A 15469-nucleotide genomic window follows, 5' to 3' on the forward strand; every position below is an offset into this window, starting at 1 on the left:
CTTCTTTCGCCTCTTGAGACGTGATGACAGGGACGGCTTGTGATTAAAAAAAAAATAATAATAATAATAAAAAAATGGTAGCATCGATCTGTAAACTGAGCTTATCGAACCAGAAAATGATTAGATTTTTATTTTTGAAATGTTGAATGTCTTCCGATTTGGAAGGACCTAAAAGACACGGAAGACAGCAAAAACAATAGTTGGAGCAGTTTTTATTTAATTTTGTGTCTTTCTGGATTTTGCGGGCGTCTTCTGTTCTGACGATTTGGACTTTTCCAGCTTTGGGAGTCCAAAAAAGGTACCTTTGTGACGAAGGGGGCGTGGCCTGCCTCTTCGTCATATCGCGCTGGTTCCTGGCGAAGGCGGAAGTAGTTGGCTAGCATAACAGTCAGCAGCGCAAGTCAACAGCCGTCGTCGTACCGAGTGAGTCTCCCTTCCTTTCTTTTCTCTTCTCTTCTTTTCGCGTCCGTTTTAGTCGCTTGGCTGAACCCAGTAAATGGGAAGAAACGGATCGATGACGTTGAACGAGGACGACTCAAGTCCCACTTGTGTTTGTTGTCCGAATGATCCGCGTTGTCCCTTCAGTTCCGGTGTTTGCGCTACTGAGCATGCGCGCGGGCCCAAGTCAGGAATAGTTTTCACGTTTGTTTCCTACCTGTGGACGCGAAAGATTGAAATCGGATCTCGACGATTTAGCGTGACGTCACGTGCTTTCCTTGCGCTATGATGTCACTATTTCAATGTTTGGCGTCCTCGACAAAACGGCACGCAGCCGTTCAACTTGCTGACGTACCTCGCACTTGTGCGCATGCGCAGTAAGGAACGGCGCTGTTGCCAGGTGTGCTGACGTCACAGAAGAACACCGCAATCCTGCACGTTTCCTTTCTCCGACACGCCCGATTGATGTGATCAGCTTGTGTCGGAAGAGGGGAACCAGCGACACCTCGAGGACCGAGTTTGTCCATCGATGAAATCAGGTCCGAGAAATATTCCTGACTTGAGCATGCTGGAGCTCAAATTGACACGTGACAGCTTGGACAATTATTATTTTTTTGGATGTTATTCACGTGTAATGCGGACAATGTGAAAATGGCGCAGGACGGCCACTTGTCAGCCATTTGAAGGATTTGGGAGCCTTCCATGTCCTCTTCAAGATTATTTGAGTCAAATTCAAAAAACCATTTCATGAATAAAATCAAAAACCCCAAAATGCTTTTTCAAAAACGAAAACTACATTTGATGTTTACAAAACCAACTATAAATATGTCCGATTTAGTCTTTGTTAATTCATGTAATTATTCATTAATTTCCCTTTGGGGGAAGATTTTAAATGTGATTTATTTGATATGAACCGCCAGAATAAGGACGCATTTTTTTTTTTTTTTTTGCTTTTCTTTTGAAACTTTTAACGTTGACAACATAACAAACATCAATTGGAAGTTTCCATCTTATTTACATTCATAGTATCGAGAACAGAAATCAATGAACAATTTGACATGAAATGAAAAAATAAAGTAAAAAATGAAAACAAACAAAATAACACAAAAAATAATCAATGAAGGTCAATAAAAGATAATTGGCCAAGATTTTTCACCGCATGTCTTGTTTTCTTGTCAACTTTATTAAAGAATTAATAGACAACTTCAAATTCTGAAACTTAGGAAGGCATTTTGAAATTGTTGTTTTATGAAAATAAAGTTTCCTTTTTCTACTTGCTGTCGAGCGATGATGACATCACCAGGTGAGCCCTGATTGGCCGTGACTGACTTTCTCAGCAAGTAGAAAAAAAAGACTTTTTCAAGGTCTTGATTGCACAAGAAAAATAACCACATTAATGATCAAGCAAATCTGAATTTTTTACTGCTGGAAATTGTTCAGCGAGTCAAGAACTAAAAGTGAATCACCCGGAAAACCATTGAACTGATTGACTGGCGGCCATTTTGAGTGAAGCAACCCGCTTCGCTGTTTGGCTGGATTTGGACTCGTTTTGCAAGGGCCACACAATTTTCCGTTTTATTGCCACCAAAGCCAAAAGAAAAATTGGAGGCTCTTCTTTCATGAGAACAAATTTTTTTTGTTTTTATTTCTACCTGTTTTCATTTCGCAGCAAAGTTTCATCATGATTCACAAATTGATTTACAATTGAGATTTTTTTCAACATGGCCACCTGCCACCATTTCTTCAACCTTCAGTTGAGAGTCCGCATCAAAGACTTAGAAAAAGAACCCGTCGAAAAGGACACTTAATAGAACGTATTTGTACGTTTTTGGGGTGAGCTAAAAAGTGAAAATCCCAAAGCAAGGCCGACTAACTTGTGGCCGCTTGCGCTTGCAGGTGGGATGTCCCTGCAGGCGGCGCTAGCGGAGCGACTGGGCGCGGCCGAGGCCCTGTGCCAGCGCGGCCAGCAGATGGGCGTCGGCGTGGAAGGCCGCGGCAAGCTGCTGGGCAGGCTGCGCGCCGAGCTGCGCTTCCTGCGGCGGGCGCGGGCCGGCGAGCTGCCGGTCAAGGAGTCGCACCTGCGCAGCAGCAACCTGACGCACCTGACGGCCGTGCTGGACTCGGCGGCCGGCCTGCCCGACGTGCTGGCCGTGCTGCGCGTCTTCCCGTACCGCCGCGCCGACGGCCAGCGCCGCGCGCTGACGGTGGACGTGGTGGCCGAGGGCGGGCGCACCTGGGTCAAGGCGGTGGGCCGCAAGGCCGAGGCGCTGCACAACATCTGGCGGGGGCGCGGCCGCTTTGGCGCCAAGAGCGTGGTGGGGCAGGCGCGCGAGTACCTGAGCGCCAGCCGCCAGCACCCGGTCCAGTACCGGAACCCGCGCGTGCTCTTCGCCTTCTACAACGGCGTGTCGGGCCCCATGGCGCGCCACCTGGAGGAGATGGGCGTGGCCGTCCGCGGCGACATCGTGGCGGTGGACGCGGCGCCGGCGGAGGGCGGCGATGACACGGACGAGGAGGACGAGGAGGACGAGGAGGACGAGGAGGAGCTCGAACCCGAGGAGGAGGAGGAGCTCGAACCCGAGGCCGCCATCGGCGCTGCCGCCGTGGCGCTCCCCGCCGCCCGCCTCAACCTGGACATCACCACGCTCATCGCCTACGTGTCGTCGCTGTGCCACGGCGGCTGCCGGCTGGCCTTCCGCGAGCCGGTGCTGACGGAGCAGGCGGCGCAGGAGCGCCGGCGGCCCGTCCTGCCGCCGCTGGACGCCTTCATGGCGGGCAAGGAGCTGCTGGCCTGCCAAGCCGCCGTGTCCGACTTCCGCCTGATCCTGGACACGCTGGGCGGGCCCGGCGAGAAGGAGCGCGCCGAGCGGCTGCTGGCGCGCCTGCGGCAGGTGGCGGACGCGCCGTCGGAGCGGGCGCTGGCGCTGCGGCCCAGCGCCAAGGTCAGCCGCCGCTCGCTGCTCATCTTCGGCACGGGCGACCGGCTGCGCGCCGTCACCGTCACGGCCAACGCCCGCTTCGTCCGGGCGGCGGCCGACCAGGGCGTGCGCTTCGCCGTCTTCCTGCACCAGCCGCGGGCGCTCACCGAGGGCAAGGAGTGGAGGGCCACGCCCATCCCGCCCCAAGACCACGCCCCCTGACCGCCTTGCCGGAGGACACGCCCCCTTCGCCTTACCGCTGTTTGGTGAAAGGCAATCGAGCTTTCCGCAAGTGCTCGTACTGGCTGTCGGTCGGCGCTTTTTTGTTTTGTTTTGAAGGGATGTTGAAGCAGGCCGCAAAGTTGAGTTAAAAAAAAAAAATGAAAAAAAAGTGTTTTTTTTTTGTTTTCCCCGCCTTAGGAGGGAGCTTCTCTTTGCCATGAGGAATGTGCGTTGTCCAAAAGAAAGGTGCCAACGTATGCTAGTTGGCCCCAAGGGCAACATGAGTAGCGCACAGGTGTATTGTCAAACTGGTGATGGGAAATTGTGACTTACTGAGAAAAATTTTCGTTCCAAAATAAAATCCACGATGTTGAACGGGAGCAAAAGTTTTTGTGTTGAAATATTTCCAGATGATGATGATGATGAAGATGAAGCACTTTTGCTCACAAGTCAACCAACGCTTGAACTTGACGCAAACACGAGTGAGAAGTCCAAAAGGTTTTTTGCTCCATTTTTGTGGGCAACGTTTGTCAGCTGCGAGCAATCAATCGATGACGAGTTTGTGACGATGACGCAACAATTGTTGCGTCATGTTCTCGTTTGCGGCATTTCTCAAAATCCAACACATCAAATCGATCCAATTTCCACACACACAATTTTTCCCGATTGCGACATTTGGAGTCGGCAAAATATTGATGCCAATATGAAATCCATGAATCAAATTCCATTTTGGCCACTTGATGTTTCAAAGTAACAAACGAAGAAAACTGCTCGCCTGAAGGCAGCTTGAGCTTGGAGCAAATAATGATTGTGAGTGCCAATTTTTAGTTGAGTTGACTGTCAAATTCAACACACAAGAATCATAACATCCATGCTAGCCTAGTGCTAATGCTAAAGAGAATGGAGAATCCCATGCAAATGCTAACAGGCAGTTAGCATCTCCTTGGGTAGTGATCAATTTGTGAGAAACGATTTCCGTTCAATCGAATTCCATCGCAACGTTCTTCTCCGTGGACGATGCACGGCACCACACTGCCCCCAAGTGGCCAAATGGCGCACGGACACCCACTTGTTGTTTTCAATAGCTGACAGTTTATTCTCAAGAAATGTTATTGTGCTCAAAATTCATTTTTTGGGTCAAACCAACAAACATTTGCACAGAACACAAAATAACATAGCAAGTGAGCCCATATACTTGTAAACATAAGATGAAAGAAATATGATAAAGACGTAATGCTGAAATACACGCGGAATTGATGCGCTTACTGCTGGTTCGTCCATTTTCAAATTGTAATTCAACAAAATCTTCCTCTGGCAAATCTGAAGTTGCTTTGGAGGATGGCGGCAAGTCGCGGCAAGTCGCCAAAATGGCGGCTGGTGATACATTGTTTTGTTTCTTCTGACCATCCTCCAATGCAGCAGAAGGAAGCGAGCCATCAATTGTTATTATTGATTTTACTTGCTAAAAAATCGGGATCAGTAAGACACAACACCCGCCTGCAGTTTTCTACCAGGTGGCGTAAACGTACATCGCGGATCTGGCAACGGTGGGAGGAGCAAGATGGCCGCCCCGTGACTTCAAGGGCGGGCACTGGCGCGTGTATACGGGTGAGTGGTCTCGTCTCATCTCGCCGCGGCCATCAGGAGGAGGCGTGGTCGTCGTCTCGCCGCACGCTGAAGGCGTCGATTTCTCGGACCAGCCGCTCGGCGATGTTGCGGTTGTTGGTGGCCAAAACGCGGCGCGACATCAAGTCCAGCGGGCCCCCTGCCGCACAAAAAGGTGAGCGCGGCGTCGCCACGACGACGACGACGGCGGCGGCGATCTCACCCTGGACGTCCATGAGGACGCCGCCGGCCTCGGAGACGATCAGCGAGCCGGCGGCGACGTCCCACACGTGGATGCCGATCTCGTAGTACGCCTCCACGCAGCCCGACGCCACCAGGCACATGTTGATGGCGGCGCTCCCGGCGCCGCGCACCCTGCGACAGACGGCGACGTCACGTCACGCCGGGTGAGCTTTGGCGGCGGCGGCGCTTTGGCGGTACCCGTGCACGGGAATGTCGACAACCCTCCGGAGGCTGGCGAAGATCTTGTCCAGCGCGGCGGCGTCTCGGTTGGAGCCGAACTCGGTGGCGACGACGGCCTGACGGATGTCTGGCGGGACGGAAGTCAGGTGAGGTCACTTCCTGTTTGCCGAAGGGAGGGCGGGGCGAGGCGGGCCGACCTTTCCGAGGGGAGACGCGCAGCGGGCGTCCGTCGCAGAAGGCGCCCTTCCCCCGCCGCGCCGTGAACATCTCGTCACGCAGGCAACTGTACACCACGCCGAACTCCACCTGCTTGTCGACGGCAAAGCCGATGGAAACGGCCACGAAGGGGAACCTGCGGACAGACGGACGCACGGTCGGATGAGTCGGTCAGACGGCAGCCGGCAGACGGCGGCGGATGAACTTCACGTGTGAACAAAGTTGGTGGTGCCGTCGATGGGGTCGATGATCCACGTGGGAGCGCACGTCAGCGAGCAATCGTCTCCCGCCGACACCGATTCCTCGCCGATGAAGCTGACAAAAACATTTGCCTTCACCAAATCAATTTCAAAAAAACGTGAGCTCTCCTTCATTTCAAATTTCATTTTGCTCCAAAATTAAAAAAAAAAAAGTCACCACGAGCAAACTTATTTTAGTGAAAGAAAACAAATTTCATGAACAAAGTCAAATAAAAACAAAAACACTTTTGAAAAACAAAACTCCAAAACGTCTCAAATGTCATGAGAGCAAAAATGTTTTCATCTTTGGTCACGAAATCGGCCTTTGCCGATACTTTGAAAAGTTACATTTCCCATGACATCACTCGTCTGGTGATTTTGGAATATTGTACACAAGTGACAACAAAAAATGTAAAACAAAACAAAAACGAAACTAAGCATTTATGAAGTAAAAGGAAGAAAAACCAACAAAACCACCCTGAAAATGAATTCAAACTAGCTCCATGAAAAAAATCGAAACAAGTGAAGCATGTAGCTCAAATGGGTGCATGGCACCACACTGCCCCCCAGAGGCCGAAATGCACAGGAACGCTCAGGATTTCTTTTTATTTTTAGTCATTTAGACTTTGTTTTCTCAAAATTCAAGGAAGCAAACATTGTTTTTTGTTGTTGTCTTTTGTCACATTTCCAGCACGAAATCGAATCCCCAAGATCGAAAGTGAGCCCAGTCAAGTCCCAAGGCTTGATGATGCGCGCATGCGTACCAGTGCGTTGGGAATTGGCTCTTGAGCGCGCCGATGATGAGCTTCTCCACCTGCTGGTCCGTTTGCGTCACCAGGTCGATGGGCGAACTCTTCACCATCACCGCGTCCGCCCGCACGACGCCCGCCGCCTCGCGCACCACCTGAACGAACGAGCGTGACAGCAGACGGTGACGTCACGTGACGTCACGTGACGGGAGGGACCGGCCGACGTCCACGAGCGCGCACCTGTCCGGCTTTTCGCGCCACGGCCACGGCGTGATCCATGGCGCTCTGCCAAATGTCCTCCATGACGGACGGACGGACTGCGAGACAACACAAGAAGGAAATAGCAGCTGCAGTGGCAACACATCGACGCTAGGTGGTGTCAACCGCTCGATTCAACTCGCTATTCTTCTCCAACGGCTACAAATCGGCCACATTTCAGCGCGTGTGACGTGTCGGACGCATCAATTGCGTCACGGCAAAATCTTTTCATATCAAGGACGAAGAACTCACGCAAAAGAGGATTTCATAAGAACGTCACCTGTCTTAAGCTTCCAGTTGAAACAACAAATTCTTTCAAAGTTGACCGTGACCAACTTACGCTGTCAACTTGAAGAAAAACAAAACGAAAGGACGAAATGAGGCTGGATTTGATCTTGACTCGCTGCGGATCAACGACGGCGCTCACTTCCGGGTGTCTTCTTCTTTCATCTGCACATCCGCCGCCAGCGCCCTCTGCTGGTCACACCGGGACAGCCGCAGATTGACGCTTCTTTTATTGAATACGGCAACATTTTCCCCATCAACACAAAAGGATGATTAGGAAAAATGATCAAGTGGATTGTCAGAAAAAGCAGAGAGGAACACAAAAAGGTTCTTTTTATTGTCACAACATTCTTTTTGGTGTCATCTTTCATCAAGCTCAAGCTCCTCCTCCAAGCATCCGACCAATATGGCCGCCGTTTCTTTTCATTTTCGCCGTCTGCCAAAGGAGACGTGCGCAAATGTTGGCCCCAGAAGCGAGCAGACGCACGTCGGCTCATCTTCCCTTCTTGGTCTTGGCCACTTTTTCTTTCCTCTTCTTCACGTGCTTGGGAACTTTCGACTTCCTCTTTTCTCGCTGAGCTTCTTTGGCCAGCTTCTTCTTCTCCTGAAACGAGCAGAAATCTAATGAGACGCCATTTTGTTGCGCCGTCCATTCGGTCCAGGGTGCGAAAACGCGAGCCGCAACGTCACTGCTGATATACAAAACATTGCGTTGCCAATATGGAGGGAAAAAAATAAAAAATGGCGCAAGCAACAGCACAATCAAAGCGACGCCTTCATATCATATTAGATATTTACATTAAAGCTACTTACTGTATGGAGGATTTCCCCCGCCAAATATCTTAAAAATAGCCTTTTCATGTAACCATTTATGAGTAAAACGTCTTGTAATTGGTCGCTGAATCGGGCTCCTGCAAGCCTCGGCCAATATTATTTACGAAGCCTTCCAATTTCCCGCCCTCTGTCTGCAGGATGTGATGTCACGCGCGTCCGTCACTTGTTTCCTGTCGTCGCCAAGACGGAACTCGTACACATTTTCGCTGTTACTGCGCGGAAGGCTGCTGCTTTAAAAAAATAAACACACTTTTAGGAAAACAAAAACAAAAAAGTGTTGTTTTGAAGTACGAGTACGGTCAAGATGGAATGAAATGGAAAAGAAAAACGTTCCGTTGGGCCGCGTTTCAATGGGGCTAAATGTTGCCTTCATTTCCTCCGTGATTGTAGCGACATCATGCTAGCTGTATGTATGCTAGCATGCTAGCGGAACGGAACGTCAACGCCGCGACTGAACGGCGACAACATTGACGGCCGCATCGCAAAGCAGCAAATGGATCCACATCAAAGAGATGAAAAGTCTGTAAAGTCCAAAAATCACATCAATTGTAAAGTGCGACTGATTAATCAACCGCCCACAATCGAAACTGAATCAATTTGGACGTTGACAAGCAGTCCTCAGATGAGCAATGCAACTTGTCCTCGTCAAGCTCGTTACTTGACTCACAACTTCAAGCTACAGTTTCTTTCATTATTATTATTTGAAATCATAGAACAACAAACTTGTTCAATATGACACAAAAAGAAAACATTTGATTGGTCTACTTTTCGTCAACAAAAAGTGTCCACATTTTCGTCAGGACAATCATTTGACGCCGTTCATATTTTTTGTCAGCAGATCATTTTGGATCAAAAGACAATCAAATGTTGTCTCATCTTTTTGAGCAAAAACAACTTTTTTTATTATTTTATTATTTTTCAAGCGTTGCATTCATGCTGCGTTTATACTACAATTGACTTTTTGGGGGTTTTTTTTTTAGCATGTTGCACTCGCAAGCAGGCGGGGGCGTGTCACTGCGGGTCACATGATTAGCAGACGTTTGACAAAATCGGATCATTTTCCTCTCGTCTTGAGGAAATGAAACGAGTTTTTTGTCTTTTTGTTTTGGTCTGGTCACACTGATTTGAGTCCCACTTCTTGTTTATTCCGATTCAGATTTTCGTTTGGTCTCGAGTTTCACGTGTTGTGGGAACGACGACCGAGCACTCGCAAAGTCCTCATTAACATCCACTTCAATTCATCTGCGTTTGTTGTTAGAGCTAAAGAGAGAAAAGAAAAAAAAAAGACTCAAAAATACGACACGCACGTGCAATTTTCTACTCGACATGCGCGATGACATGATAATTCCGATGCCACATGAAGGCAGCACGAGTCGGGTGGAAAATGCGCATTGAGCAAATGATTTTTGTTTGGTTGCCAAGGAAACGACGAGTCGTGAGTTTGGACTTTCCGGCTGGCTCATGAACAAAAGCACCTTTTTGTCCAAGGTGTCGTCAGCGTTGCCGCCAGGTGGCGGGCGAGCGGCCTCGCCTTCGTCTTCATCATCTTCATCTTCATCATCTTCATCTTCCGATGACGATGACGAAGCAGCTTCGTCCTCCAGCAGAGCCGGAACCTGAAGACGGACATATTTGTTTGTTTTGTGGCCATTTTCATTTTGTTGCTGGTGCGCGCGTGTCAACAAAATGGCCGCCTTTCCATTTGGTGACAGCGAGCCAGCGTTAGCCAAGGAAACGTTGCTAGCTAGCATACCATCCGAGCGCCGGAAAGGTCCTTCTTCAGGCCCGTCAGCGTCTGATACAGAACCTGCGGACGGACGGACGGGCAAAAAGTTGACCTCGACATTTGGGCCGTCGGTCGCCGTCGGCCGACTCACGTTGTCGCCGGCCGACTCCGCCTCCTCCGTCCCGACCAGGTCGACGTCCCGCTCGTAGTGGCTGACGTCGCTGAGCGTCCGCGGGATGAAGGCCTTCTTGAAGACCTGCCGGCGGGGTCAGAGGTCAGCCAGACGCACGAAAAGCTTCGCCGCTCGCCGTCTCTCACCTCCTCGTCCACTCGGTGGCGATCCAAACGCTCCGCCGACGTCCGCCGGGCGGCCGCCGCCATCATCTGCGCGGCAGAGGCGCTCCGTTAGGCCGGCGGCGAGGAAAGGTCAGAGGTCGGCGGCGGCACGGACGCACCTTCTCCAAGTACTGGTCCATGTTGTCGCGGGTGATGGACGGGTCGGTGACAAAGTCAAAAAGCTCTCGGAGCGTCATCACCGCCACGCCGCGTTTCCCGAAGAACTCTGAAAGGCAAAAAAGACGACGACGTTTGTTCGCATTGCGATGGAAACGTTCGGTCGCGACATCTGAGAAGGACGCGGACGATCTTTGGGATCATTTTCCGGTGCAAAAAGTTTGCAAAGGATGGCGTTGAAGCCCCGCCCCTCCCTCACCGTTGACGTTGGCGCAGTCTTTGCGCAGGAAGTGCAGCGCGTGCGGGTGGTCGTGTTCCACCGACTGCGACACGTCGATGATGTAAGCGTCGCCGTGGTGATACCTGCAAGAAACCGCCATCATCCACACCAACTCGACCAACAAAAAAATACAAACTCAAAAAATTTAAAATTTGGTTGTTTCCAAAACTAACTAACGGCAGCAAAAATGTCCTCGTTTTTCGCCTGAATTGAATCCACGAGCCTTCGGCGATGATTTGAAATGTGATTGTTAGTCGATTTATTTCAAAATGAGGACGTTTGAAAATGTGACGTCATCTCGCAACAGCCAATAGAAAAGGGCCTTCAGATGACATCACTATCATGATGTTTTCAAAATATTGTGTTTACACATTGAAAAAAAATATATATAATACTGAAAGTGAGCATTTGTGAAATCACTAAACCTTGAAAAGGATTGCAAACTGACTCCATTTCAAATGTCAAGTTGTGAAAGTTGTGAGGTAGCCCCGCCCACTGGCGCCCTTACAGCATGTTGAACTCGCTGAGGTCGGCGTGGACCAGTCTGGCCCGGTGGAACATGGTCCTCATGTTGTGGACCACCTGCAGGTAGAGCCGGCGGGCCTTCCAGTCGGACAGGACGGCGTTCTTCAGCAGCGGCGCCGGCCTGCGTCCAAACGCAAACAGCAATCAGCCGCCAGACGTGAAGACGACCACGTTCGATTTCCTTCGTTTTCCTTCGTTCTCACGTGTGTTCTTTCCCGATGAAGCTCATGAGCAGCACGTGACTCCGCAGCAGCAGCGGCTCCGGACTCGGGATGCCGGCGGTCTGCAACCTGACAACGTTCGCACGACTTACTCGACGCAATCAAAATCAAACAAAAACTTTTTAAAAGAATCAAATCAGAAATTGGGACTCAACTGCCAATTTAGTCAACCAAAATTGGATTCAAACTGAAATACAAGCAGATGACTAAAACTTGAATTTTTGTCTTATAATACATCAAAAAGAAAAGAGACAAAACGGTCAATTTAGTCAACTTATTTCTTTGTATTTCATTTTATTTATTTTTTTTGATTCGTTGATTTTCTTTTTTATTAATTTATTCTAACAATTTAGTCGCCGAAAATTGCTCTGTTTTTTTTAGTTTTTTTTAACAAAGATTGGATTCAAACTGAAATACAAGCAGATGACTAAATTATGACTGAATTTTAGTCAAAAGACGAAAACTCAATTCAAATTTCTTGTCAAAATTATAGTAAAGAATAAACTGTCAATTTAGTCAACTAAAATGTATTATTCTTTGATTTTTTATTTAATTGTATTTATTTTATTAATTTATTCTAACAACTTAGTCGCCTAAAATTGCTGTTTTTTTTTACTAAGATTGGATTCAAACTGAAATACAAGCAGATGACTAAATTATGACTCAATTCAAATTTCTTGTCAAAATAACAAATAATGAAGAAAATGGAGTGTCAACTAAAATTGCCGATTGACTTTTTATTCAACGTTACGGATTCATTTGTGATTTCGGACTTTATTGTAACAATTGTCAAGTGAACTCCGACAGCCGAGCAAGCGACGACTTCAAGTCGAGCGATTGGGACGGACGGACGGACGGACGGCAGACATGTTGAAAGACGCAAAGCGGAAGTCGGCTCACCTGATGAGGTTCCGCATCTCCTTCTCGGCCCAAGTGCGCACCATCTTCCTGGGGTTGCCTTTGCAGTAGCCGCGTCGGAACCTAAAATCCGAGCGCCGGTCAAGCAGCGCCATCGGACGGACGGACGGACGGACGTCACCTGAACTCGCCGCTGACGTATTTGTCGCGGTCCTTGAAGTGCAGGATGGACGTCTTGTAGATTTTGACGGCTCGGCCGTCTCCGCCCGCCGTGACGGCGTGGTAGACGTTGGCCTGCCGGGAGGCGGAGCGGCGTTGAGGGGGGGCGGGGCTTGCCGCCCGCAGGTCAAAGCGCAAGCGACCGGCTCACCTCTTTGCCGGTGCTGATGCAGCCGTTGATTTCCGAGATGATCCCGCGAGTCAGCATCTTGAAGAGGATCATGCGCGTTCGCGGATCCAAAACCTGGAACGAAAACTCGCCGCCGTCAACGCCACGATCCAAAACGTCCGCTCGTCCGTCGGTCGCTACCTGCTCCACGGTGGCCCGATCCGATTTGTCCTTCACGCGGCACCTGCGGGCGACAACGCTCGTCATTTCCAGACCCGAACGGCCACAAAAGTCCACCAAGTCGAGCGGAAAAATGCTCGATGCAAACAAACAAATACGTAAATAAATGACCACAAGCAAAAATGGATATCAAATTCAATACAAATGTATTTCATGTATAATATTGTATTATATTTGTCATTTTGGCAGTTTTGCTCCTCATAGCCGCGCGTGCAGCTGAACTGACAGCCCCACCGAGAAAGGGGTGTGGCCTAGTGCAGCTATTTGCCCCGAAAACAGCCCGCTTGGAACACAACCTTTTTGTCACAATTGAGAACTATTTTCAGATGTGGAAAAGTGGAAGAAATAATATGGGAGCTTTAAAAATGGTTGCAAAAGTGTTGACGTACGTGTCGGCGTCCTTGCGCTTCTGCATGACGGTCACTTTGTTGACCACCGAGTCGGCCAAGTTGAGCTGATCTGCAAAAGCAGCAAACGCGTGTCAACGACGCACCTGGCAAGCGCGCGCAGGTGCGTCGTCATTACCCAGGTTGATCTTGTGCTCGAACCTCCTCAGCGACCTGTCCGCCGGAAGCAGCGCGCGATTGGACGCCGTCTGTTTGTTCGCCTGCCAAACAAGCGTCGGATGACGGACGGCTGTCAATCAAACCGTCGGCGGCCGTCAATCATCTCACCTGGCCGGCTCCGCTCCTGTTGTATCTTTTGGTCAGGTCGCCTCCTCCCGCAGACCACGCCCACTCATCGTCATCGTCGTCATCGTCGTCATCGTCATCGTCGTCATCGTCGTCATCGTCGTTCTGCCGCGGGTCGACTCGCTCGACGTCGTCACGCCGGACGGCAAACGTTTGCGATTGGCTGCAGACGATCACATGAACACGGCAGCTGAATGACGATACCGACATCTGATTGGCCGACTAACGTCACCTGACATTTGTTCAATTCACATCGTCAATTGCCTGCAAATGGAAGCAACTTTATAATGTAATATTGTAAACAAAAGTGCAAGAATTACGAGTGGCAACAAAAACAAATGGGATGAAGTAAATAAACATCAAAGAGGATTATTTTGCCGTGAATTTGTGAGCGCTCGCTTGTGGGAGAAGGGTCGAGGCGCTCCATTTAAGATTTGAAGATTTCAAAATTTAAAAAAAAAAAAAAAAAAGATCCGGATTTGCCAGTCCCAGCAAAACATTCCCAGCCAAAAAGGTGTGAAAGTTGAAGATCCACAGCAGGACGGGGATGATGATTTGAAAAAATTCAAGCAGATCATAAAAATTCAAACAGATCATAAAAATTCAAGCAGATCATAAAAATTCAAGCAGATAATAAAAATTCAAGCAGATAGTAAAAATTCAAACAGATAATAAAAATTCAAGCAGATAATAAAAATTCAAGCAGATAGTAAAAATTCAAACAGATAGTAAAAATTCAAGCAGATAATAAATATTCAAGCAGATAGTAAAAATTCAAGCAGATAATAAATATTCAAGCAGATAATAAAAATTCAAGCAGATAATAAAAATTCAAGCAGACAGTACGCTCCGCCCACTTCCGAGCTTACGTCCCAAGTCAAAATGGCGGCCAATTCGGTGAAATGTTGAAAGGCTTTGTATCCTTGTCATAAAATGTCATTTTGCTTTCCAAATGTGATGAGATTTCATTTGACAATCTGTATGATATTCACAGCAAAAGTCATAAAATACGCCGTTTGTTTCCAGGAAGCATTTGCGTTGCATTGTATCACAAATGTTCCCAATTGTCAATATGCGAAGTGCGCATCTCGAATTCAAGGTGCATTATGGGTAGCGGCGTGGTGCATTGTGGGTAGGCGAAACTACCAAACGCTCATTGAAAATGAATTTGGATCCGATGGAATCGGCTCTGATGGAAACGTTTCAACGGCTGGAAAGTTGCTGTTTTTTTATGAACATGCATCGCATGCGGTTTACTGATATCGGGGAAGTTGACTTGCAAACTTTCAAGTGTAAAGTTAGGCAAAGATTGTCACCACTCTCATCTCCGCCATTCAAATTGATAGAGAAGTTGGCAGCCTCGTTTTTCCCCTCGCGCATGCGCAAACTTAATGCGCACGTCGCTTATTCCCCATGTAACGAAAAAGATCCCTTGGTGAGATTATTAGGTTGGGAAACTTCCCTCGAAGAAAAACAAAACCAAACATGCCCACAACAAAGCTCATCTTTTGTTGGCAGACTTTTTGGTGATATTTGAGCAAATACTGCACCTTCATAATCATACACACAACAGGAAGCCCATAATAAAACCTACTTTGACATTATCAGTGTGACGTCAAACGTGTTTATCTATGGCCTAGATTATTATTACAGTTATGGGCACCCTTCGCCTAGCCCATAACTACCTCAAACACACACGCACGCGCCCTTTACCTGTCCTCTTCCTCTACGTCATCAAACTGTCCTGGAACAGAGTCGACCACCAACGCCATGACGTCATATAACGCCCAACGAGCGCTCTTGTGTGCCGACGATCAGAAAGTCAATCGAGTGTGACTATTTCTCTTGTGTTCAGTCGCGATCACAGCAGCCGCGTGCTCGGTTGACTTCCGGGTCTGTACAGACACGTGACCACGGCTCGCGAGAAAGTCGTGTACGTCGTCATTCAGCTCAAGTCAG

The 15469-nt window shown here is 48.7% G+C and overlaps 3 protein-coding genes across 7 annotated transcripts; 1 reads left to right on the forward strand and 2 right to left on the reverse strand.

Annotated features, from left to right (window-relative positions):
• The first annotated feature begins 265 nt into the window (after window positions 1–265).
• Window positions 266–3964, forward strand: c1h7orf25 (chromosome 1 C7orf25 homolog). Its single transcript, XM_077511743.1, has 2 exons — window positions 266–423; window positions 2335–3964. Exon 2 carries the CDS (start codon window positions 2340–2342, stop codon window positions 3576–3578), a length of 1239 nt encoding a protein of 412 aa, XP_077367869.1. The 5' UTR covers window positions 266–423; window positions 2335–2339; the 3' UTR covers window positions 3579–3964.
• A 683-nt stretch (window positions 3965–4647) lies between these two features.
• LOC144012825 (inositol monophosphatase 1-like) lies at window positions 4648–9864 on the reverse strand. 4 transcript variants are annotated; one of them, XM_077511748.1, is made up of 8 exons: window positions 9861–9864; window positions 7051–7123; window positions 6826–6965; window positions 6033–6137; window positions 5804–5958; window positions 5625–5733; window positions 5407–5558; window positions 4648–5343 (listed from the first exon to the last, which is right to left on the reverse strand). In XM_077511748.1, exons 2-8 carry the CDS (start codon window positions 7111–7113, stop codon window positions 5219–5221), a joined length of 849 nt encoding a protein of 282 aa, XP_077367874.1. In that variant the 5' UTR covers window positions 7114–7123; window positions 9861–9864; the 3' UTR covers window positions 4648–5218. The 4 variants fall into 4 exon arrangements, with proteins under 4 accessions (XP_077367874.1, XP_077367871.1, XP_077367873.1 ...); XM_077511745.1 differs by lacking the exon at window positions 9861–9864 and adding an exon at window positions 7409–7524 and having other exon boundaries at window positions 7051–7127; XM_077511747.1 differs by lacking the exon at window positions 9861–9864 and adding an exon at window positions 7349–7519.
• riok1 (RIO kinase 1 (yeast)) lies at window positions 7670–15463 on the reverse strand. 2 transcript variants are annotated; one of them, XM_077511739.1, is made up of 17 exons: window positions 15224–15463; window positions 13493–13673; window positions 13344–13425; window positions 13208–13277; window positions 12780–12822; window positions 12621–12713; window positions 12432–12544; window positions 12293–12373; window positions 11375–11461; window positions 11155–11292; window positions 10626–10729; window positions 10369–10475; window positions 10232–10297; window positions 10065–10169; window positions 9941–9994; window positions 9663–9803; window positions 7670–7957 (listed from the first exon to the last, which is right to left on the reverse strand). In XM_077511739.1, the coding sequence occupies exons 1-17, from the start codon at window positions 15280–15282 to the stop codon at window positions 7847–7849; spliced, it is 1635 nt and encodes a 544-aa protein (XP_077367865.1). In that variant the 5' UTR covers window positions 15283–15463; the 3' UTR covers window positions 7670–7846. The 2 variants fall into 2 exon arrangements, with proteins under 2 accessions (XP_077367865.1, XP_077367867.1); XM_077511741.1 differs by having other exon boundaries at window positions 15105–15224.
• Between the last annotated feature and the right edge of the window lie 6 nt (window positions 15464–15469).

This window comes from Festucalex cinctus, chromosome 1 (genome assembly GCF_051991245.1).
Source record: "Festucalex cinctus isolate MCC-2025b chromosome 1, RoL_Fcin_1.0, whole genome shotgun sequence".
NCBI classification, from domain to species: domain Eukaryota; kingdom Metazoa; phylum Chordata; class Actinopteri; order Syngnathiformes; family Syngnathidae; genus Festucalex; species Festucalex cinctus.